The sequence below is a fragment of the Eubalaena glacialis genome, chromosome 13, assembly GCF_028564815.1.
Source record: "Eubalaena glacialis isolate mEubGla1 chromosome 13, mEubGla1.1.hap2.+ XY, whole genome shotgun sequence".
NCBI lineage: Eukaryota > Metazoa > Chordata > Mammalia > Artiodactyla > Balaenidae > Eubalaena > Eubalaena glacialis.
The window spans coordinates 78,357,299-78,382,254 of NC_083728.1; the positions used below are offsets into that span (position 1 = coordinate 78,357,299).

Below are 24,956 nucleotides of genomic sequence, written 5' to 3' on the forward strand. Positions count from 1 at the left end.
AACTAAAGAGTCAACAAGGAAAAATCCCCTAAACCTCCCGAGCCTCTCTACCTTAAAATTCCCACCTCAATCCAATCCCCAATAAACACCCTGGGAAACACTGGGCAAAAAAACCTTTTATTTCCCCCACATTCCAGCTCTCCACTTTTGTAATATCTCTTCCAACTCAGAATCAAGGCCCAAGAAGTTGATTCACACCTGGAGAGAAACAAAATAAAAAAACAGGGCAGGTCAGAGGACCTTTGGAGGAAGCTCTGGTATGGCTGCAGAAATTGGGGAAGGAGCAGAGGAAGTGACAACTAGAGATAGGTACAGGCACTTATTCCAACTGAGATGGCCTCAGGATCCCAGGATCTGCCAGGAGCCAGAAAGCCTTCCTTTCCCAGTCTGCTCAGATCTAAGAAAGGCTGAGAGGGTTCCACCTTTTCCCATCCCAAGTAGGTGGCTGGAGCAGTCAGGCCTAGCCCTAAGCAATATAAGCAAAGTTGATCTTGAGGGTCCAGCTCCTCTGGTCAGCACCTTCCCTGGGTCTGAGCTGTTTCCTCCTCTCCCACAGTTATTTCCTAGGGCACGGCAGCCAGCTGAAGCTGAGAACAGTTTAAGAGCTGGGTGCACAATATATGACTCTCAAATTATATGAGACTCACCTGAAAGGGTGAGGTTTTTTTATAGAACTTTTTTTTTTTTAACCTTAATGAGCTGATGGACTAACTAGTTAGCCAGTATGTCCTACCCCCACTTTGGAGGCTTTGTCCCTGCAAAGATCCTGCTAGCAGAATCAACTTTTTCTAATGCAATGATGGCTAATGTAAAAGATCAGGTGCATGTGAAGTGCTTGGGCACATAGTATGTGTCCAGTAAAAGGGCATCATCAATCCTTTTGAGCAGTTCAAGATGAATTTTACAAAATTTGCATCATAAAACTGGGTATCAGAATTTCAGGACAAAAGCAAGACAAACATGATTCATATCCAGGACACAAAATCAAATTTGAACCCCCTTAATTCACCGTTGTTGCCAAAAAGCTTGGATGTGAACTACAGCTATGGATGAATCTTAAAATCAGAATGTTAACCGAAAGAAGTCAGTCGCAAAAGAATATGTATGATTCCACATATATAAAGTACAAAAATAAGTAAAACCAAACCATATTGTTTAGGAAAAGCTGTCTCAGTTACAACTGCCATGCACACCCCATCCCCTATTCCCACAGGACTGAGTCAGAGAACCTTACCTGAGAACGAGACGGGAACTAGGCCAGTGCCCTCAGAACCGGGTTCTAGACCAGTGGGACTCCCGGCGTGGGTGGAAGCACACAGCAGTGAGACAGCAGAGAAGGCCACAGAAGAGAAGCAGGAAGGAGCCCAAAACCAGCAGCCTAGAGCCACACAGAGCCAGCTCCTCCTAGGGGTGGGGACAGGAAGGGGAGGAGGAATGATGGAGAGAGAAGGGACTGTGGAGAATCTTCCCTTGGGAAGATATCTTAGATACCCCCAGCCCAAGGGCTATAGAGAGAAGCCTCCATGGGGGAGAGGGCTCTCCACATCCAGGGAGCAACTAAAGGGAAAATTCTATTCTTATTTTCATGCAAGCTAACATTTGTCTCAATGGTCTACAAACCACTTTCTTGCCCAAACATTTAAACTGAACCCCTGTAATGACTCCAGGAGATAGGAAAGTTCACTATTGTCTACATTTTGAAATGTGCAAGCAGGGCCAGGTCTAGAAACCAAGGTCTCTGATTCCAAGCTCCCAGGTCAGGCTCCTCACCAGGGTCTTTGCAAATGTGAGGGAACAGTATGAAGCAGCCTCCTAACTGGTCTCTCTCCTCCACTTAGCCAGTCTTGTCCACCCAGCACCAGTGACTCCCATGGCCTGCAGTATCAAGTCACAGCATCTTAGCCAGGCCTCACGGTGCCTCATGACCTGGCCCCTGCATCTCTTTTGTCTCTTCCCCTATGTCATTCCTAAGCCCTCGTCGTGGAGTGCTCCTGAAGCCTGAACACTTTTCAGTCCCTAGGCCTGTGCTCATGCTGGTCCCTTTGCCTGGAATGTATCTCCCCCCTCCTGAACCGCCTCTACTGCGTTCCTGCCCATGTCTTCCTCATTCTTCAAGGATCATCCTGACAGAGCAGAATGAGCCTGGGACTTGGAAGTCAGAAGGCTGTAAGTTGCAATCCTGGCTCTGCCACTTAACCAGTTGTGTGGCCTGGGGCAATTCACTCCCTCTAAGTCTGTTTCCTCATCTGTAAAATGAGATAATAACAGCTACCTCGTAACAGCCTTAAAAAGGCTATTTTAAGATCAAATGAGATAATGAAACTAAAAGCACTTAGTAAGGTATAAACTACTGTAAACAATTCCCTTTCTTAAATGCCACCTTCTTGGTGAAGCACTCTCCATAAACGTTCAAGTCAGAATTAATTGGTCCTTACTCTGTTTGAATAACACTTTGCCTATGATAGCAATTAGCCCATTCTGCCTCTTATTACAGCTTCTGAATTCCTTTGAGGTGAAGATCATGTTTTATTGTATCTATAGACAATTGTTAATAGTAATAGCTGTCATTTATCCAATCTCTATTATGTACCAGGCATTGTACTAGGCGCTTTACATTCATTCTCATTTATCCTTATTTGTTGGTACTAGGAGAGAGTATCATGTTTTCTATTTTACAGCTGAGGAAGCTGAGGTTCAGAGAGGCCCACATGCTTGCTCAAGGTCACACAACCTCTGAGGCAGGATTATAAAGCCTGTGCTTTTCTACTAGGTAAAATTGCCTGCAGAAGCCATCAAGACACAGCATTCAGCATGGCAGTTTATGAAACCCCAACAATCTGAGGCTCTTACGGAGGTGAGCAACTTGGTGAGCACAAGACCTTCGTGGCTCCAGACACTGACACACTCCTCAGCCATCCTAGGGTTCAGGGTGGCGTTTCCTGCTCCCTCTTCCGAGCAGGACATGGGTGGCTGGCTGGAGGGCAGGATTCCTGGAGCAGCACTAAAATACAGGCAGGTTCCTGGGGTCCTTTCCATGGTCACCCTGGCTGTAATGAGGACCAGCTCTCCTGCAGAAGATCCTATGAGAGGCACAGGGGAGGAGATGGAAGAAAATGCAGGGTGGGATGGGAGTCATCAATCTTTAGACAGCTATTCATTTATGTAGGCTTCCTACTGTACCAGGTATTTTGGCATTGATTCTATTCAGTAAAGTCCTCTAATACCATCATTTGCATCACTGAGAAATGAAAATAGCTGTGTACCGATATAAATAAAAATTAATTTAAATTAGCTCACAATCAATAAAACAATCATACCAATACTCGGAAAGCTGCAGCAAAACTGGGGTAAATACACATTGCTGATGTCAATTTGTATAAACTAGTTCGTTCTTTTTAAGAAAGCAGTTTTCCACTACTACCCAAATCCATTAAAAGGTTCACATCCCATTTCAAATTAGTGGGAAAAGGATGGCCTACTCAATCAATGGCCTTGGGACAATTTCCATCTGGGAAAAAAAAGTCAGACTCTTACCTCACACTATAAAGTCCAGATGTATTAAAGACCTATGCAAATAAACTAAAACAAAACAAAACAAAAACCTAAGCAAGTATTAAAAGAAAATACAGAATATTTTCTAATTTTAAAGTGGGAAAGAAAGGTCTTCCAAAAAAAGACACAAAACCTAAAAGACCGAGTAGAGGACAAGAGCAATACATTTCATAAAAACTAAGAACAATGAAAGATAAGTTCTATCTTACCTTAAACTATACAATGAAAGATAAGTTAAAAAAAAAAAAAGTCACAGAATGGTTGAAAATACCTATAACATATTTAATTGGCAAAAGGGTTTACTATCCAGAATGCATAAAGATCCTCTAAAAAAATTCAGAAGATAAAGACAAATAACTTAAAAGAAAAATAAGTAAAAGATATGAATAGAATATTCAGAGAAGACATGAAAATGGCCAATAAACCTATAAGAAGATGCTCAACCTCACTAGCAATCAGGAGAAAGTAAATTAAAACAATCAGGTAATTCCTTAGACCATTAAATTGGTAAAAATTAAAAAGACTGACAATAACAAGAGTTGTTGAAATGTGGAGAAATGGGCGCTCTCCACTGGTGACACTTTTAGAAGACAATTTGGCTGTTTCTGTTGCAATTTTAAATGAAGACAGAGAAGGACTGAGAGGATGCCCACCAAACTGTGGACTCTGCAGAGAAGGTAAGGAGGACTTTTACATTTGCTTTGTACACTTCTGTGTAGTCTGAATCCACAATAAAATGAATTTGTGTATTAAAAAAAAAGGTCCATACTCTTTGACTCAGTAATACCATGTGCAGAAAATAATCCTAAGAAAAAGATTCAAAAGAAAAGTGCAAAGTATACCAAATGTTTATTGTGTTTTCATAAAAAATACCAAAAAATAGAAAATAATAAAAATGTTTATCAATAAAGAAAGCATTAACAAATGATGGCCTAACCAATTAACAGATCAATTTACATCCGTTAAAATAATAATGTTCTGGCCATTCAGTAATACAAAAAACATGATGTCATAAAGTGAAAAAAGAAATACAAACCAGTATATACATCATAATTGCAACTGAGAAACATATATGTAAAATTCTGTAAGAGAATTCCCCTTTCTTCTATGTTCCCCTGATCGAATCTGTCACCAAATCCTGTCCATCCCACACTTCTATCGACTCTCTCAAATCAGTCCCCTTCTTTCACACCACTGTCTTGGCTCAGATAAGTCACCTTTTTATCGCAACCACCTCCTAACCGGTCTTTGTACATCTGGACACATTCCTTCCAGGCAGTCAGCCAACAGAGTATGATCTTTTAAAAAGAATAATAACAAAATTCTATTTTCCTGATCAAACTCTTTGAGTTAGCCAAATGTCCTGGATAAAGTCCAATTACCTTGGCTTGGCACAAGGGACTCTCCATGGGATTCTGCCTGCTTCTTCAGACCCATCTCCTGCCACTCATTCAACACTCCTTCCCCTGCACCAGTCAAACTGAACCCCTGGAAGTTCCTAAATGTGCCATCATAATCCCATATGCATGCCTTTGCATATGCTCTTCCCTCTGGCTGGAAGGGCACATTCCTAAGCCTCCCTCAAGCCTCAGCTCAAGCCCCATATCCTTGGAAAAGCCTGTCTTCACCATCCCTGCTTGATGGACTTATGAGTACTCTCACTGTACCTTGTGTTCTACTGCACACACTGAAAGGTATTTACTTCTGTTCACATCTGTATCCTTGCTAGATTGTGAGTGACTTGTGGTGAGGATCCACATCTTACAGATCTCTGTATTCCCCATGCTTGGTACATAGTAGGTGCTCAACAATTACTCATTAGATTATATAATCATATGTGATTACTTTTTACTTGGTCCAAAAATCTTTGATGTTATAACTTTGTTTCTAACCATGAAGAAGCAGAAACTGACAAGCTGATCCTAAAATTAATATAGAAGTTCAAGGGATCTGGAATAACCAAAACAATCTTAAAAAAAAAAAAAAAAAAAAGAACAAAGCTGGAGAATTCATATTTTCTGATTTCAAAACTTACTACAAAGCTACAGTGATCAAAACAGTGTGGTACTAGCATAAGCACAGACATGGATCAGTGGAATAGAACTGAGAGTCCAGAAATAAACCCATATGTCTACGGTAGATTGCTTTTCAGTAAGAGTGCAAAGGCTATTCAATGAGGAAAGAATAGTCTTCTCAACAAAACGTGCTGGGACAAATGAATAGTACCTGCAAATGAATAAAGTTGGACTCCATCCTCACACCATACACAAAAAAATTAACTCAAAATGGATCACAGACCTAAATGTAAGAGCTAAAACTATAAAATCCTTAGAAGAAAATATAGGAAAACCTATATTTAGTGACTTTGGGTTAGGCAAAGTCTTCTTAGATATAATACTAAAATCACAAGCAACGACAACAAAAAAATAGATAAACTGGACTTCATCTAAATTAAAAACTTTTGTGCTTCAAAGCACACCATCAACAAAGTGAAAAGACAACCCAGAGAATGGGAGAGAAAATCTGCAAATCATACATCATATAAGAGGCCTGGATCTAGAAAGCATAAAAAAAACTCCTACAACTCAATAATTAAAAGAAAAATTATTCGATTTTTAAAATGGGCAAAGACTCTGAATATACATTTCTCTGAAGAAGATATACAAATGGCCAATAAGCACATGAAAAAATGTTCAATATCATTAGTCATCAAGAAAATGCAAATCAAATGATGCAACCGATAAGGGCTTAATTTCCAAAATATACAAACAGCTCATACAACTCAAACCAAAAAACAAACAACACAATCGAAAAACGGGCAGAAGATCTAAATAGACATTTCTCCAAAGAAGACATAAAGATGGCCAATATGCACATCAAAAGATGCTTATCATCGCTAATTATTAGAGAAATGCAAATCAAAACTACAATGTGGTACCACCTCACACCGGTCAGAGTGGCCATGATTAAAAAGTCTACAAATAACAAATGCTGGAGGAGGTGTGGAGAAAAGGGAACACTCCTACACTGTTGGTGGGAATGTAAATTGTTGCAGCTACTATGGAGAACAGTATGGAGGGTCCTTAAAAAACTAAAAATAGAGTTGCCATATGACCCAGCAATCCCACTTCTGGGCAGCATATATCCAGCCAAACTATAATTCAAAAAGATACATGCACCCCTATGTTCATAGCAGCACTATTCACAATAGCCAAGACATGGAAACAAACTAAATACTACTCACCATAAAAAAGAATGAAATAATGCCATTTTTCAGCAACATGGATGGACCTAGAGATTATCACACCAAGTGAAGTAAGTCAGAAAGAGAAAGACAAATACCATATGATATCACTTATATGTGGAATCTAAAATACGACACAAATGAACATATCTACGAAACAGAAACAGACTCACAGATATAAAGCACAGACTTGTGGTTTCCAAGGGGAAGTGGGGGTTGGGGAGGGAAGGATTGGGAGTTTGGGATTAGCAGATGCAAACTACAATATTATATATAGGATGGATAAACAAGGTCCTACTGTATAGCACAGGGCACTATATTCAATATTCTGTGATAAAGCATAATGGAAAAGAACATGAAAAAGAATATATATATGTATAACTGAATCACTTTGCTGTACAGCAGAAATTAACACAACATTGTAAATCAACTATATTTCAATAAAATTTAAAAAAAAGAAAATGCAAATTAGAACCTTAGTTAGGTATCACTTCACACTGACTAGGACAGCTGTAGTCAAGAAAACAGGAAATAACCAGTGTTGGTGAGGATGTGAAGAAATTAGAACTCTCATACACTGCTGGTAGGAATATAAAACGATACAGCCACTTTGAAAAACAGTCTGGCAGTTCCTCAAAAGATTAAACATAGGGACTTCCCTGGTGGCGCAGTGGTTAAGAATCTGCCTGCCAATGCAACACAGGTTCGATCCCTGGTCCGGGAAGATCCCACATGCCGCAGAGTAACTAAGCCCATGCGCCACAACTACTGAGCCGCGCTGTAGAGCCCGTGAGCCACAACTACTAAGCCTGTGTGCCTAGAGCCCGTGCTCCTCAACAAGAGAAGCCACCGCAATGAGAAGCCCACGCACCACAATGAAGAGTAGCCCCTGCTCACTGCAACTAGAGAAAGCCCACGTGCAGCAACGAAGACCCAATGCAGCCAAAAATAAATAAATAAATAAATAAATTTATTAAAAAAAAAAAAAAAAGATTAAACACAGAGTTACCATATGACCCAGAAATTCCACTCCTAGGTACATACCCAAAAGAAATGAAAACATATGATAATGCAATAACTTGTACATGAGTGTTCAGAGCAGCATCATTCATACTAGACAAGAAGTGGAAACAATCCAAATGTCAATCAACTGATGAACGGATACATAAAATGTGGAATACGTTTATAGTGAATGCTCTTCAGCAATAAAAAGAAATGAAGTACTAACATATGATACAACATGGATGAACCTTGAAAACATTATGCTAAGTGAAAGAAGCCGGTCACAAAAGACCACATATTATATGAAATGTCTGGAATAGGCAAATCTGCAGGACAGAAAGTAGTTACTCGTTGCCTGGGGCTGGAAGGTTAGGAGAAAAAGGGAAGTGCATGCTAATGGGAACAGGATTTCTTTGTCAGGTAATGAAAATGGTCTAGAATTGACAGTGGTGCCGGTTGCACACTTTTGTGAATATAAAAAAGCCATTCACTTGTACATTTTAAACAGGTGTACTTCATCGTATGTGAGTCTTACCTCAATAAAGCTATTATGTTTTTTACATAAAAAGAACAGGAGAAATTGTCCTGAGTCTATATAATCAGACACATTCCTTTTCTCTTGCTCTCTAATCACACACATGTACACTTGGCAATACAGAGACCTACTCTCACCTGGCAATATGCGTATGTGTGCCTCCACACACATACACCTATTGACTCATAGGACGTTAGAACGATAGTGTTGGAAAGGACCTCAGAAGTCTAAGAATTCCACCTTTCTCTCCTCCTTCTTCATCTCTACATTTTTTAGATAAGGAACTTGAGGCCAAATCTCACACAGGAATTAATGGCACCCTCTGACTCACTCTCACTCATCATCTTCCCAGAAGACTCTAAGCAATTTGGGAATGGAGGATGTCTGATTTTTCTGTATCCTTCATAGCACACAGAGCTGTGCTAAGCACATAACAGGCACTAAAGACACTAGTTTAAATAAATAGAACATGTTTCTCTGATATCCCTGAGGAAAAAGAAGGTGCCTCTAACAGAAGCCCCAAGGGATGAAGAGGGTTGAGAAAGAACTTTAGGTCAAATCTTGCCCATCTCATCACACCTCCAAGGATAGAATCAAAGAACCTCAAAGTTGGAAGGGGAGAGAGAAAACATTTATAGAGAACCTACACAGTGGGCATTGTGTTCACTGAAAGTATCTAGTCCTATTACAGCAGAAGTGACTAACGCCCAAAGATGTGCCCAAGGTCACCAGGATGGTGAGGTCAGGGGCAGGGCCCACCTGTGAATGTTCTGATATCCAACCCCACAGTCCTCCTTGGTCTCACCTTTCAATCCCATACGACTACCCTGGACCTGGGTTTGGAATGTCTGGGTCTTGTTCCTGTCTCGATCATCTCCGAAGTTCAAGGTGGTCAGTAAGCCCACGACGTGAGACCCACGCCACTTCCCTTTGACTGTCCCATTCACGGGGCACAGGGTCAGCTGGCCAAAAGATCTCAAGAAGGAGACCCAGTCCTGTGTGCAAAAGGAAGGTGGGGAGAGGTGAGAGGAGATCAGCAGCAAGAGCTGGCCTGCAGGGGAAGGATGAGCAGGAGGGTGAGTACTCACCTGAGGGATGTCAGGGCTGCGCAGGCCAGTCTTGTGGGTGAGGAGGAAGCCACCAAGGCCCAGGCCAGAAAGGCCAAGAAGCAGCAAGATCAAAGTGGCACAGACCAGAGGTGGGTGGTGGGCCAGGCAGAGATGCAGGTTGTGCCCTGCCTGGCAGCTGCCCATGGGGAGCAGAGGGGTCTGGGCCTCCAGGGAGAGCCTGCTGGAGGACAGGAAGGGAGACCTGGACAAGAGCCTGCCAGTAAGAAGGCACTTACCCATTTTATTCAAAGGAAGTGAAAGCACCGAAGACAAGGGACTTGGCCAAGGCCACACAGCCAGTTAGTGGCAGAGCCAGGACAAGAACCCAAGGCTCTTGACTCCAAGTGTTCATCTCCATGCACCACTCAAAAAATGTTTGCTGCATTTCATTTCTGAAGTAATCAAGGTGGAAGCAGAGCAGAGCACGCTGTACTGGAAAAAGGAACTCGAAAAGGAGAATTCTCAACGGGAGAAATTCAGGAAGCAGCTGTTCTGGGGCTAGGGTTTGGCTGAAGAACAGTTCCAGCTGATAGCCCAGACAAGGGAAGCGTCTGATGAAAAAGAACTCCACTTTGGAGCTAAACTCAATTTGAGTCCTCCTCTGCCACTCACTGGCTATGTGAGAAAAATCAGCGAACCTCTGCGAGCTTAAGAATCTGTGAAATGGGAGTTCTAAGAACATCAAGTAGTGAGGACTAAATGGAGCAGATAAAACAGTTTGCATAGTACTTGGCCTTGCAGGAACTGAACAAATGTCCATTTCCTTTCTATTCCTCTGGGTCATATTGATCTTCAAAACCAGATGAAGCAAGGCAAAAAGACTGTGGGGAAAACTGAGGCTCGGGCACTTTAACAAAGGAGTGGTAGGGCCAAGGGCTGAAACCCGTCTCCTGCTTCCAAGTGGAGTGCGCTCTCCCTGGCGAGAAGCAAGAGCCTGATGAAAAGGAACATCTGGAAGGCAAGATAAACATATGGGATGGGGGAGAAGGAGGGCTCCAGGGAAATGCAGGTGTCACAAACGCACAGCCCTGGCCCTGCCTCCCGTCCCGGAACATCTGTAAAGGGGGAAAAGGCAGGAAGTAGGAGGGTAGAGCCTGAAGGTCGGAGGCTGTTGGTGCACCTAGGCCTCCCCTCCCCCGCAAAGCCCCTCCAGCAGAAACCCAACACCCACATCCCTTCCCGCTGTAGCAGCGTCGAGTGCGCCCGCCGCTCGCTCTCACCGCTCGCAGCCGGGCGGAGGCCGGCGCCCCCCGCGACGTCACGCGAGGAGTCGCGAAGGGGCGGGGTCCGTGCTCCCACCCACCCCACCCCCAGTCTGCGGGATTCGCATGCGCAGTGCCCACGCGGGCAGCCGCCTCGCCCCTCCTGGTCAGGGTGGGGGCGTACCAAGAGGACATCCAATGCAGGGGCAAAGGGGAAAAATAACACCGCGGGAGGTGAGTAAAAGGGAGAGAGGCAAGGGAGCTAACCCTAGAGACGTTGTGAAACTGTCAGCTCTCCATCCGGAGAGACCATGGGGGCATTTCAACGAGACTCTCGTCGCAGGCAATTTTCTTTTGCTCGTCTCCCACCCGCACCAATAGCACAGCCCAGCCGCGCCCTGGTTCCGGGTAAGGACTTGGGGTCCGCCCGGGGGCGGGGCTTCGGTCCTAGGACTCTGGCCTTCCGGGTTGGCCTTGGGGTTTGGGTTCCGTTGTTCTCTGCAGTCTAATAGTGTTTAACGTGTACGCCTCACGCTTGGTCCCTGGCTTTTGGCAACTCCTTAATGCATAGCTGCCAGGATCCTACATAGATCTGCATAGATCTTACAGCTGCAAGGCTGCTCAATAGAGACCTCTCATTTCACTTCTGCCCGCATTTTAGAGATGAGAACACGAGGTCCATCTTAACCTGAAATAGCAGGACACGTGGAGCCAAGAACTTTGGGTTCAAATCCTGACTGTGTCCCTGCCCCTACATAAGACATAACCGTGCTCTTCTGGGGACTGAGTTTACTCCTCTGTTAAAGGGGATCATCTTATCTATCTCACTTGTTGGATAGGAAGATTAAGAGGTAAAGTGTGGGAAAACATGAACCCACTGAGCACACAACCAGCACTGGACAAATACTGTTGAAACATAATCTGACTATTCAATTCTACTGAGGCTTTCTTAAAGCAGAGACCATGTCCTTCTGTACGACCACCCAAAATCCTCTCATATATCGTCAAATGATATTCAACAAGGGTGCCAAGACCATTCAGTGGAGAAAAGCTTGTCTTTGCAACAAATGGTGTTAAGAAAACTGGATATCCACGTGCAAAAGAATGAAGTTATTAAACTCTTACTTTACACCCTATGCAAAAGTTAATTCAAAATGCATGGAAGGGGACTTCCCTGGCGGTCCAGTGGGTAAGATTCCTGGCTTCCACTGCTGGGGGCACCAGTTCCATCCCTGGTCGGGGAACTAAGATCCTGCATGCCGCATGGCCAAAAAAACAACCAAACAAAAAAACCCCCAAATTCATGGAAGAACTAAATGTAAGAGCTGAAACTATACAACTGTTAGAAAGAAACATAGGGGGAAAGCTTCATGATGTCGGATTCGGCAATGATTTCTCGAATATGACACCAAAAGCACAGACAGCAAAAGAAAAAAATAGATAAATTGGACTACATCAAAGTTTAAAACTTCTGTGCATCAAAAGACAACAGAGTGAAAAGGCAATCCATGGAATGGGAGGAAATATTTGCAAATTGTGAATCTGCTAAGGAGTTAATATCTAGAATATATAAAGAACTCCTACAACTCAACAACAACAGCAAAACCAACCTGATTAAAAAACGGGCAAAGGGGCTTCTTGGTGGTGCAGCTGTTAAGAATCCTCCTGCCAATGCAGGGGACACGGGTTTGAGCCCTGGTCGGGGAAGATCCCACATGCCGCGGAGCAACTAAGCCTGTGCACCACAATAGTTGAGCCTGCGCTCTAGAGCCTGTGAGCCTCAACTACTGAAGCCCGCATGCCTAGAGCCCATGCTCTGCAACAAGAGAAGCCACCACAATGAGAAGCCCGCGCAGCACAACGAAGAGTAGCCCCCGCTCGCCGCAACTAGAGAAAGCCCGTGCGCAGCAACAAAGACCCAACTCAGCCAAAAATTAATTAATTAATTAATTAATTTAAAAAAAAAAAAAAAACGGGCAAGGGACTTGAACAGACATCTCTCCAAAGAAGATATACAAATGGCAACACATAAGAAGATTCCCAACATTACTAATCATTAGGGAAATGCAAATCAAAACCACAATTAGATACCACTTCATAGCTATTAGGATGGCTACTATCAAAAAAAAAAAAAAAGGAAAATAACAAATGTTGACAAGGGTGTGGAGAAAGTGGAACCCTTGTGCTTTGTGGGTGGGAATGCAAAATGGTACACCTACTATGGAAAACAGACCAGTGTATCTTTGAAAATTTTTAAATAGAATTACCATATTATCAAGCAATTCCACTTTGGGGCATATACCCCCCAAAATTGAAAGTAAGGTCTCCAAGAGATATTTCTATACCATGTTCATAGCAGCATTATTCAAAAGACATAAAAGGTGGAAGCAACCCACGTGTCCATCGACAGATGAATGGATAAAAATATATGATATATACATACAATGGAATATTATTCAGCCTTAAAAAAGGAAGGGCATTCTGACACATGCTACAACATGGATGAATCTTGAGGACATTATGCTAAGTGAAATAAGCCACTCACAAAAAGACAAATATTGCATGATTCCACTTATATGAGGTACAAAAAGTAGTCAGAGTCATAGAGACAGAAAATAGAGTGGTGGGGGGAGAGGGGAATAGGGAGTTATTGTTTGATGGGTCCAGAGTTTGAGTTTTGCAAGATGAAAAGCATTCTGGAGATGGATGGTGGGGACCACTGCACAACAAGGTGAAAGTACTTAACACTACTGAACTATGCACTTAAAAATGATTAAGACGGTAAACTTTATGTGTATTTTGCCACAATTAAAAATAATGATTAAAAAACCTTGGACAGGGGGACTTCCCTGGTGGCGCAGTGGTTAAGAATCCGCCTGCGAATGCAGGGGACACAGGTTCGATCCCTGGTCTGGGAAGATCCCACATGCTGTGGAGCAACTAAGCCTGCGAGCCACAACTACTGAGCCCACGTGCTGCAACTACTGAAGCCCACACGCCTAGAGCCCGTGCTCCACAATGAGAGAAGCCACTGCAATGAGAAGCCCGCGCACTGCAACGAAGAGTGGCCCCCGCTCGCTGCAACCAGAGAGGGCCCGCGCGCAGCAACAAAGACACAACACAGCCAAAAATAAATAAATTAATTAAAAAAAAAAAAACAACCTGGGGGGGATTTATGGCACAGTCTCCTAGGGTATAGTGGGTGTTTTATAAATGCCATTGATTGTTGCAATTCCAAGTGTAGGAAGTATTTTCTTCTCAAAGGAAAAATAAGTGTAGCTGTCAGAATTTTAGAATCTAGGAATTGGAAGGCACTTAATAACTGAACAAGTTCAACAATACCACCACCCTCCTTTATTTTCCAGATGCTAAACTGATGTCTGGAGAAGTTAAGGGACTTGCCCCAAGTCACCCAGCCAGTTAAGCCTCAGCCAGAACTAGAGCCCAAGTGTCCCAACACTGAATCCAGTCCTTTCCCACTAAATCCTCCTTCGTCAGCTCTGCCAAGAGATCTCTCCTAAAAACCTACAAAAGTCTCTGCCCATTCACTCTCAGTCATGTCCAGCCCAGTCTGGGCCAACTAGGTAAACTTCCCCAGTCCTGATCTAGTCTCCCCACCTGCACCTCAGCTCCTGGAGTACTATGTTCTCACAAGCCCCAGGTTTTTTCATAGTTTGAGCACATAGTATTCACTCAGTAAATATTTGTTGATTAATTTACTAAAAACAGCTTCATACAAGCCAGTTTCCCTGAGAACTCACCCATTTTCAGTCTCATTTTATGGTTGGGAGCATGTCTGCCCATGCTTGAATGTTTGTGAAGTTTAGGTTAAAATGTAAAAGAAAGTTTATTTGGTCAACAGTTATTTTTTTAGTGCCTTCTATGGTCCAGGTACAAAATTAATATACAAATAGCAAATATTTTGTTAATGCTTCTACTTAATGACAAGTCTAATTTGTAGGGTAAGATAAGACATGAAAGTGCCCAGTAGTGCTGGTATACAATAGGAAGTCAAGAAATGATTTCCCCCCATTATTCTTGTGCTACAATTAGGCGTATTTGGACAGCAGTTTCTATAAATGACAATAATTGATATTTACTTGCCAAACCAAACAAATCCTATGGACCAGTAGAGGCAGACCGGTTAGAGCAAGAAACTGCCTCGAGGTCTGAGAATCAGGGTAAATGGATGTGAACAAATGTCTTATATATTTAAAAAAAAAAAAAGTTGGAGGAGAGCCGGTGAAGACACAAAAATTGGTTGTGCACTATAATGCTCCAGCATTACACCAACATTCTGAGTTAATCCACTCAGCAGGCCCTCAAAGGATGTTATTGTGGAAACCTGGTCCTAGACATGTTTAATTTAACCAAGGTCACACAGATAGTAGGTGGCAGAAGTTGGCTTATGATTCAAGCTTGACTACAGCCTATCATGTGAGAATCAGAAAGCTGATGGATAAGGGAATCAACCAGTTCCTTGAAAGGAATCTCAGGAGGGATTCCTCAATCACTCCACAGTGATAAATTCCTCTCAGAGCTCTGGCCCAGATAAAGCTTCTCTCAGAGATCTGTTTGATTTTTTTCCTTCCAAATTATTGTCTTAAAATTTGGGGGAACTAAAGACCCTTTTGAGAATCCAATGAAAGCTTTTCATTTAGTCAGCCAGATATTCATTCAGTAAACATCTGTGAGCTGCCAGGCTCTATTCTGTGAGCTAGGAATACAATGGTGAACAAAGTATTCAGGATCCCTGGCCTCCTGAAACTATAATCTGCTTCTGGACCCTCTCCCTGGAAAAATGCACTTTCATCTAAACATTTGCATGCAGTTTAAATCAGTGGAACCTCAGTCCTCCTGGAGCTCATCCTTGGACAAGAGCCCCTAGATACTTAATAACGTTCCTTCTACCCTAGTTAAACCTCAGTTTTGTGTTTAGTTTCATATCAGAACTGCTTGATAACATTACTGCTTTCTCCCTTTATGACTTGGTTTCATTCAACCAATTCATTCATTCAATAAATATCTGAACACTTGCTAACTGCCAGGCACTTGGTTAGGTACTAAGGGAAGCCATATTTCCTACCAATGAAATGCCTTAGTGAAAGAGGCAGACACACAAAAAAATTATGATAAAATGTCTAATACCGTAATAGATATATAATCACATAACATATAATAACAATAGCTACCCACTACTGAATAACTTCTAAATGGGTCAAGCATTTAATGGCCTTTAAATGTTACCTTGTTCAACCATGCCAATAACAAAATATTATCCCTACTTTACAGATGAAAAAACCAAGGCTTAGCAATGTTAGGAAACTTGCCAATGGTCTCCAGCTAGTCAATAGCTACATGTAATACACACACACACACACACACACACACACACACACATAATAAAAATATTGGGGAAAAAAGGAAAACATGTCTATAAGCCTGGGATAAGAGATACTTTCTCAAGCAGGACACATATATACAGAAACCATACATGAAAAAATTGATAAACTTAACTGTTTAAAATTTAAAACTTCTATATGATAAAAAAAAACATGTAACTGAGAAGTGGGAGAAAATAACTGCAATATATATTAATAGTCAAGAGATTAGTAGTAACTGATATGTTGTCCCCCTGAGGTAAAATTTATATAGTGTGAAATGCACAGATCTTAAGTGTAAAATTTCATAAATTTTAACAAATGTAATGCCTATGAAAACACCTCAATCAAGATATAAAACACTTGCATCACTCCCAGAACTTCCCTCATTCCCCTTCACTCTCTACCTTCTCTGTCCAAAGGCCATCACTATTCTGATTCTATCACCAAATCTTTAATTTTTTTCCTTAAAATGTCCAAATTCTCTTACTAGGTTGTAAGTTTCCTTAAAGGAGGACCTGTTTCTTTTTCTCCTTTAGGTTGTGTGTGTGTGTGTTAAAATATATATAACATAAAATTTGCCATTTTAACCATTTTAAAGTGTACAATTCAGTGGAATCAGTTACACTCACAATGTTGTGCAACCATCACTACAATTTATTTCCAAAACTTTTTTATCACCCCAAACAGAAATTAGGTAACCATTAAGCAATAATATCCCCCCTGACCCAGACCCTAATAACCTCTTATTTAGTTTCTATCTTTATGAATTGCCTATTCTAAGATATTTCATATAAGTGGAATCATAATATTTGTCTTTTTGTGTCTGGCTTATTTCACTTAGCATCATGTCTTCAAGGTTCATCCATTTATAGCATGTGTAAGAATTTCTTTCCTTTTTAAGGCTGAATAATATTCCATTGCAGATACATACTACATTTTCTTTATTCATTCATGTGTTGGTGGACACTTAGATTTTTTCCACATTTTGGCTATTGTGAATAATTCTGTTATGAACACTGGTGTACAAGTGTCTGTTTGAGCCCTTGTTTTCAAATCTTTATATAACTAGGAGTGGAACTGCTTGGTTATATGGTAATCCTATGTTTAACTCTTTGAGAAACTGCCAAACTGTTTCCCACAGCAGCTGCACCATTTTACATTCCCACCAGCAAAACACAAGGGTTCCAATTTCTCCACATTCTTACCAACACGTTATTATCTTTTTGATAATAGCCACCCTAGTGCTTTGGAGGTGGTATCTCATTGTGGTTTTTATTTGCATTTCCCTAATGACTAATGGTATTGAACACTTTTCACGTGCTTATTTGTCATTTGTATATCTTATTTGGTAAAAAAAAAAAAAAACAATGACATTAAATTGTCTAGAAGGACACACAGGGCCAATCATTAACTTTAGAGAGGTAGGTGGCAGTAGTAATTTTGCTTTGTCCTAAAAAGGAATTTATTTGTTACTAATGTAATTTGAAAACAACTTGTTTTTCATCAATGGCTTCAGTTAGTGTATGATTAGTGTATGATGATGGTATACACCAATGATTCAAAAATCCCTATCTCTAAGCCATACATTGAAGTTTAATGTCCATATTTTCATATTTTTACTATAAAGCTCCATTCATTCAACATACATTTGTTGGGTACCCACTGTGTGCCGTGGACTGTTCTAAGTACTGGGGACCCAGTAGTGAATGTAACAAACAGATCTCTAGCCTGAGGAATTTATATCTTTGTTTACACTTGGTGTCATCTAGGCACGTCACTTAGCATGTTCAAAACTGAACTCAGGGAGTGACATCAGTGAAAAGGACAGAGTAGGTACCTCTAGTAGCCTATACCTCCCCAGAATTACTGAAAAAACCTGGGAAGAACTGTCAGAATGAACATATCAGAACTCTGGGAGATAGTCAAAGGTTTATAACAACTAAGTGAATGCTTAATCAAGAGAAAGGTCACAGAAACAGGGCAGGAGAGCTTTGTGGTGTTTTAATGTTAGCTTTGCTCCATTTCCCTCCTGGCACAATGGCAGTCTTAAGGACAGAAGCCTGTGTTCCTGGTGTGGCTATCTGGCCCCAGAGACAACCGAGTGAATCTTGTTCCCAGGAATTATGTTTGTTTGTTCTGACCTACCCATGGGTTCCCTGAAGGACTCATGTACCTGTTTTGCCTAACTCAGAACACTCTCAGGGCAGAGACATACCTTCATGGAGAATATTCCTAGAAAACATTAAAAGCCAAATGAACAAGCCAATGCCATCCAAGACAAAAGATAACAGGTGAGACAAACAAGAGACATACAAAACTCCAGAGAGGAAAAAAAAATGGGAAATGAGGATCTTTGGTAAATAGGGCTTTGAAAAGCTCCCACATCCAGGACAGGATGCATGCTCAGAAAATACCTGAGAAGGGCATAGCTTTCACCTCTGGCTGGTCTTTAGGTTCAGCACAGCAGGAAGTGAAGGCTAAGGCAGAGCTGTAAATGACCTGGCTAAGTGTTGAAGGAGTGCACCAACACAGAGACAATCTGCAAAGACCTGGAAAGTATTTTTTCTTTTCCTCTCCTCTCTTCCCCACCCCTTTCTTCTCCTTTTCTCTCTCTTTTCTCCACAACATAATTTCAAAATGTTCAGTTTTCAGCAAAAAATTACAAAGCATGCAAAGAAACAATAAAATACAGCCCGTTCACAGGAAAAAGAAAGTAATAGAAACTGTCCCTGGGAAGCACAGATTCTGGACTTACTAGACAAAGACTTTAAATCAACTGTCTATAATGTGCTCAACAAGCTAAAGACATGGACAAAGAACTAAAGGAAACCAGGAGAACAATGTTTCAACAAATAGAGAATATCAATAAAGAGGTAGAAATTATAAAAAAAGAACTAAATAGAAAATTAGGAACTGAAAAGTACAATAATGTTTTTAAAAAGTACAATGATGTTTTAAAATGTACACAGAATTTGTTTTAGTTGGGTATGATAAGACAACAGACACAGAAATTAATGTCATGAAAGGAGGAGAAGTTTTTATACTCAGAGATACCTAGAAGCAAAAGGCAAAGCACACCACACAGGGCAACATGGAGAAGCACCAGGGTCAGTCAGGAGGCAGTGGGAGTGGGAAGAAAATGTGGGGCAAGAGCCCCACATTTTGTGGAAACATGAGAAGGAATGGATGAAGCAGGGTAAGCATACTCTGGATTGGTTAGTTTGAATAACTTCACTGGGTTCTTGGGTGTTGGAGCTGTCCCTGTTCTCTGGTATCTGGCCCTGGGGTGATTAGGACAGAGGGATAGTGGCCTAGAGTGTAAGAGGTTTGATAAAGGAGGTGGTTGGGGGTATAGGCTTTGGTTTGGTTGATTTGCATATGAAAGACACACTTGCAGATGAGTCCTTTACTCTCTCTAGGAACTGGCTAGCCCTGGGAGGTGCAGTATCGTCCAGGTCAGCAAGACCCCAAATGTCAAAGCGTCAGGAAATACTAAAATGAAAAATTCATTAGAGCAGTTCAACAGAAGATGTGAGCAGACAGAAGAAAGAATCAGTGAACTTGAAGATAGGTCAAATGAAATTATCCAATCTGAGGAGCATAAAGAAAAAAGAATGAATGAAAATAAAGAAAGCCTGAGAAACTTGTGGGACACCATCAATAATACCAATATGAAAGTAATGGGAATCCTACATGGAGACGAGAGAGAAAAAAGGGCAGAAAGAATATCTGAAGAAAGAGTAGTTGAAAATTTCCCAAATTTTATTTTTATATATATACACCCAAGAAGCTTCATGAACTCCAAGTAGGATAAACTCATAGATCCACACAGACACGTTATAATCAAGCTGTCCAAGGCCAAAGATAAAGAGAAAATACGGAAAGCAACAAAAGAGAAGCAACTTGTAATGTACAAGGGATCTTCAATAGATAAATAGCCAATTTCTCATCAGAAAACATGGTAGTCAGGAATCAGTGGGATGACATACTTAAAATGCAGAAAGAAAAAAACTGTCAACTAAGAATTCTATATCTTGCAAAACTGTCCTTCAAGAATAAAGGAGGGACTTCCCTGGTGGTCCAGTGGGTAAGAATCCGCACTCCCAATGCAGAGGGCCCAGGTCTGATCCCTGGTAGGGGAACTAGATCCCGCATGCATGCTGCAACTACGAGTCCGCATGCCACAACTAAGACCCAGCGTAGCCTAAAAAAAAAAAAAAAAAAAGAATAAAGGAGAAATTAAGAGTCCCACATAACCAAAAGTTCACTACTAACAGACTTGCCCTACAAATGCTAAAGGGAGTCCTTCAGGCTGAAATGAAAGGACACTAAACAGTTACTTGAAGCTATACAAAGAAATAAAGAATACTGGTAAAGGTAACTACATAGGTAAATATAAAAGTCAGTATAATTGGCTTTGTAACTCCTCATTTTTTCCTATATGACTTATAAGACAAATGCATAAAATGATAATTATAAATCTGTTAACTGACACACAATGTATAAAGATATAATCTGTGATAATAACAATATAAAGGGAGAGGGACAGAGCTGTATAGGAGCAGAATTTTTGTATGGTATGAAGCTAAGCTGTATTAATTCAAACTAGGTTGTTATAAGTTTAAGATGCTCATTGTAATTCTGAGGGTAACCACTAAGAAAATGATTATAAAATATACAGAAAAGGAAATGAAAAGGGAATGAAAATGGTACATTACTAAAAAAAAAATCAAATAAACATAAAAGAAGGTAGTAATGGAGGAATTGAAGAACAAAAAAGATATACAGAAAACAAATAACAAAATGGCAGAAGTAAGTTCTTCCTTATCAGTAATTACTTTAAATGTAAAAGGATTAAACTCTCCAGTCAAAAGGCAGAGATTGGCAGAATGGATTTAAAAAAAGAAAAAATCTATATGCTATTTACAGGAGACTCATTTTAGATTCAAAGACACAAACAAGTTGAAAGTAAAAGGATAGAAAAAGATATTCCATACAAATAGTAACCAAAAGAGAGCCAGGGATGGCTATGCTAACATCAGACAAAATAAACTTTAAGTCAAAAATTGTTTCAAGACACAAAGAAGAACATTATATATTGATGAAAGGGTCAATTAATCAAGAAGATATAACAATTATAAACTTTATACACACCTATCAACAGAACCCCAAAATATATGAGGGCATGGGGCTTCCCTGGCAGTCCACTGGTAAGACTTCACACTTCCAATGCAGGGGGCACGGGTTTGATCTCTGGTCGGGGAACTAAGATCCCATATGCCACAGGGCACAGCCAAAAAGAAAACAAAAACAAAATACATGAGGGCAGCTGTATGGCCTGGAGCTCCCGCCATAGCAGCAACGTGCACTCCAACGTACATCTGTTTCTTGTTCAAGTCCTTGTGTGGCAAAAGTTCTAGAGATGGATTGTGGTGATAGCTGCACAATGTGAATGTATGTAATGCCACTGAACTGTATACTTAAAGATGGTTGAAATGGTAAATTTTATATTCTGTGTATTTTACCACAATAAAAAACTGGAGGAAAAAAATGAAACACCGACACATGCTACAACATGGATGAACCCTGAAAACATTATGCTAAGTGAAAGCGGCCAGACACAAAAGTGCACTTATTGTATTATTTCATTTATATGAAATATCCAGAAATGGCAAATCCATAGAGACAGAAAGCAGATTAGTAGTTGCCAGGGGATGGGCAGAAAGGAGACTAGGAAATAACTGCTTAATGGGTTTAGGGTTTCCTTTGGGGTGATGAAAATATGTTGGAACTAGATAGCTGTGATAATTGCACAACACTGTGAATGTACTTAATGCCACTGAATTGTACTCTTTAAAATGGTAAATTGTATATTATGTGTATTTTGCCACTATTAAAAAAACTGAGCTTATTACTTTTCCTTAATATATACTCCTTTTACTGCATCTTCATCTCAGGTAACAGGAGAACCATCGACCCAGTCTCCCAGGTAAGAAACCTCTGAGTCAGCCTTGACTCCACCCTCTCCCTTTACCCCACCCATTCCGTCCACCATCAGAATTGTCTCTGGTACCCTTCCCCTCCTCTCCATGCCTACTGCCTTTGATTGTTTCAGGCTCTCATCTCTCATCAGGACTACTGCAGCTATCTCCTAACCCTTCTCAATGCCTCCAGTTTCTCCTCCCTTCAATACATCACGCACATTGCCTACTCAATTAGCTTTCTAAAAGAGCAATCTCAAGATTCCGCTGCCCTCCTGAAGACCTCTGCTGACTCCAGGAGAAAGTTCCACCTCCTGGGACATCCTTCACAACCTAGCCTCAATCACCCAGCATCATCTTTCCATTTTTCACTCCAGCCACATAAACATCTTGCGATTCTAGCTATTCCACACCACCATAGTTTAGGCTAGCACTGTACTCTTCATGGAACACACTTACTTACTTCTACCTTGTACACACTTTCTCTTTCTTCAAACCAACCTCAAAGGTCACAGCCACTGTGATGTTTTTCCTCCACCCTCAGAATTGAGCCTCTACCCCCATCATGCTTCTACAACACTCCTTTCATTACAGTACACGGCACCCTGCATTTTAACTTTCTTGTAGAAAATCTATCTCCTTTGGGTTTTGAATTCCTGAAAGGCAAAGACTGTGTCACATCCTCCTCATCTCTATAACCTCAACACTCAATACAGTACCTGGCACATGGTAGTCTCAAAATGTTCGTGAGTTCTCTCTCCCATTCCCCCCAGCAACTGTTCTAAATCTCTCCCACTCCCCTCAAATCCTTTTTCCAACCTCTGAAACGTCCATCTGAACTGTCAGCAGATGACCTTACCAGAAAGAGGCCATCACTTATGAAATCCTTTATCATCTACACTTGTCACACACCCCCTCACCCTACATACCCTGCATACCTGTCCAAACTTTCCTCCTTGTCTCTGTTCACAGAGGAAGATGTGTCCCTCCTCCAGCCCAAAGCCAACCCCTCCACTGTGCTCCAGATCCCCTCTCATCTCTCATTGCTTCCTCAGTCATCCTTCTCAGGCTTTCCTGGTGGTGCAGTGGTTAAGAATCTGCCTGCCAATGCAGGGGACACGGGTTCGAGCCCTGGTCCGGGGAGATCCCACATGTCGTGGAGCAACTAAGTCCGTGCACCACAACTACTGAGCCGGCGCTCTAGAGCCCGTGTGCCGCAACTACTGAGCCTGCATGCTGCAACTACTGAAGCCCATGCACAACAAGAGAAGAGCCCATGCTCCGCAACAAGAGAAGCCACCGCAATGAGAAGACTGCGCACCGCAACGAAGAGTAGCCCCTGCTCGCCGCAACTAGAGAAAACCTGCACACAGCAACGAAGACCCAACACAGCCAAAAAAATAAAAGAAATAAATTTTTTTTAAATGTTAAAAAAAAAACAACTATACCGAGCGGCCACGGCCATGGCGTATGCCTATCTCTTCAAGTACATTATCATCGGCGACACAGGTGTTGGTAAATCATGCTTATTGCTACAGTTTACAGACAAGAGGTTTCAGCCAGTACATGACCTTACTATTGGTGTAGAGTTCGGTGCTCGAATGATAACCATTGATGGGAAACAGATAAAACTTCAGATTTGGGATACAGCAGGGCAAGAGTCCTTTCGTTCCATCACAAGGTCATATTACAGAGGTGCAGCAGGGGCTTTACTAGTGTATGATATTACAAGAAGAGACACATTCAACCACTTGACAACCTGGTTAGAAGATGCCCGCCAGCATTCCAATTCCAACATGGTCATTATGCTTATTGGAAATAAAAGTGATTTAGAATCTAGAAGAGAAGTAAATAAAGAAGAAGGTGAAGCTTTTGCACGAGAACATGGACTTATCTTCATGGAAACTTCGGCTAAGACTGCTTCTAATGTAGAAGAGGCATTTATTAATACAGCAAAAGAAATTTATGAAAAAATCCAAGAAGGAGTCTTTGACATTAATAATGAGGCAAATGGCATTAAAATTGGCCCTCAGCATGCTGCTACTAACGCCACGCACGCAGGCAGTCAGGGAGGACAGCAGGCCGGTGGGGGCTGCTGTTGAGTATGCTTTTACGGTCTCGCTGCCCAGAAGGGGCTCCTCACCTATTCTTTCACCCTCTCCTCCTGCTCAGCTGAGACATGAAACTCTTCCAAATGGCTTTATGTCACAGAAGAAGACTTTAATCCTTCAGATTCTTGTATAACTTTGAATAAATGGTTAATGTTCACTTAAAAAAAAAAAACAAAAAAAAAACCCAACTATATTCCTATTAAAAAAAAAATCATCCTTCTCTCCTTTTCCACCCATATTCATTCAGCAAATATTTATAGAGCAACTCTTTGTGTTTGGATGCTGGGCTTATAATGGCGAATGAGTTAGATAATGCTCCAGACCTCATAAAGCTTCTACTGTAGTGAGAAAGATAGACAAGTAAATCTGAAATGGATATAAAGGAAATGAATATGAAGATACAGGGAATAAGAGACAGGTCACTTTAAATAAGAAGATCAGAGAAGGTTTTTTTTTTTTTGTGGACGTGACATTTGAGCTGATGCCTGAAGGATGTGAATGAGTTTTCTGTGTGAAGGTCTGGGGGATGAGGATTCCAGGTAGAAGGAACAGCAATGCGAGGACCCAGAGACAAAAAACAAACCAAGGTTGTCTCAATGGCCTATAAGGCCCTCCAAGCTCCAGCCCCCTATCATCTCTCTGACCCCATTTCCTACTGTCCTTTCCCTCCCTCAGTCCACTGGCCTCCTTGCTGCTTTTCAATTATGTCAGGTCTACTCTCTTCCTAGAGCCTTTGTGCTGCTGGCTGTTCTCACTGCCTGCAGTTTTCCTTAGATATCTGCTTGGCTAACTTGCTCACTTTCTTCAAGCCTTTTCTCAAAAGTCACCTTCTCGAC

General features: G+C 41.4%; 2 protein-coding genes across 5 annotated transcripts; one reads left to right on the plus strand and one right to left on the minus strand.

Moving 5' to 3' along the window:
- Nucleotides 1-98: 98 nt before the first annotated feature.
- TMEM219 (transmembrane protein 219) lies at nucleotides 99-10,772 on the minus strand. 4 transcript variants are annotated; one of them, XM_061208610.1, is made up of 6 exons: nucleotides 10,663-10,772; nucleotides 9,422-9,620; nucleotides 9,139-9,328; nucleotides 2,851-3,080; nucleotides 1,235-1,404; nucleotides 99-198 (listed from the first exon to the last, which is right to left on the minus strand). In XM_061208610.1, the coding sequence occupies exons 2-5, from the start codon at nucleotides 9,584-9,586 to the stop codon at nucleotides 1,267-1,269; spliced, it is 723 nt and encodes a 240-aa protein (XP_061064593.1). In that variant the 5' UTR covers nucleotides 9,587-9,620; nucleotides 10,663-10,772; the 3' UTR covers nucleotides 99-198; nucleotides 1,235-1,266. The 4 variants fall into 4 exon arrangements, with proteins under 4 accessions (XP_061064593.1, XP_061064594.1, XP_061064592.1 ...); XM_061208611.1 differs by having other exon boundaries at nucleotides 9,422-9,623; XM_061208609.1 differs by having other exon boundaries at nucleotides 10,614-10,772.
- A 12,689-nt stretch (nucleotides 10,773-23,461) lies between these two features.
- Nucleotides 23,462-24,244, plus strand: LOC133103147 (ras-related protein Rab-2A-like). The gene has a single exon (XM_061208438.1). The coding sequence runs from the start codon at nucleotides 23,473-23,475 to the stop codon at nucleotides 24,109-24,111; it is 639 nt and encodes a 212-aa protein (XP_061064421.1). The 5' UTR covers nucleotides 23,462-23,472; the 3' UTR covers nucleotides 24,112-24,244.
- Nucleotides 24,245-24,956: the final 712 nt, after the last annotated feature.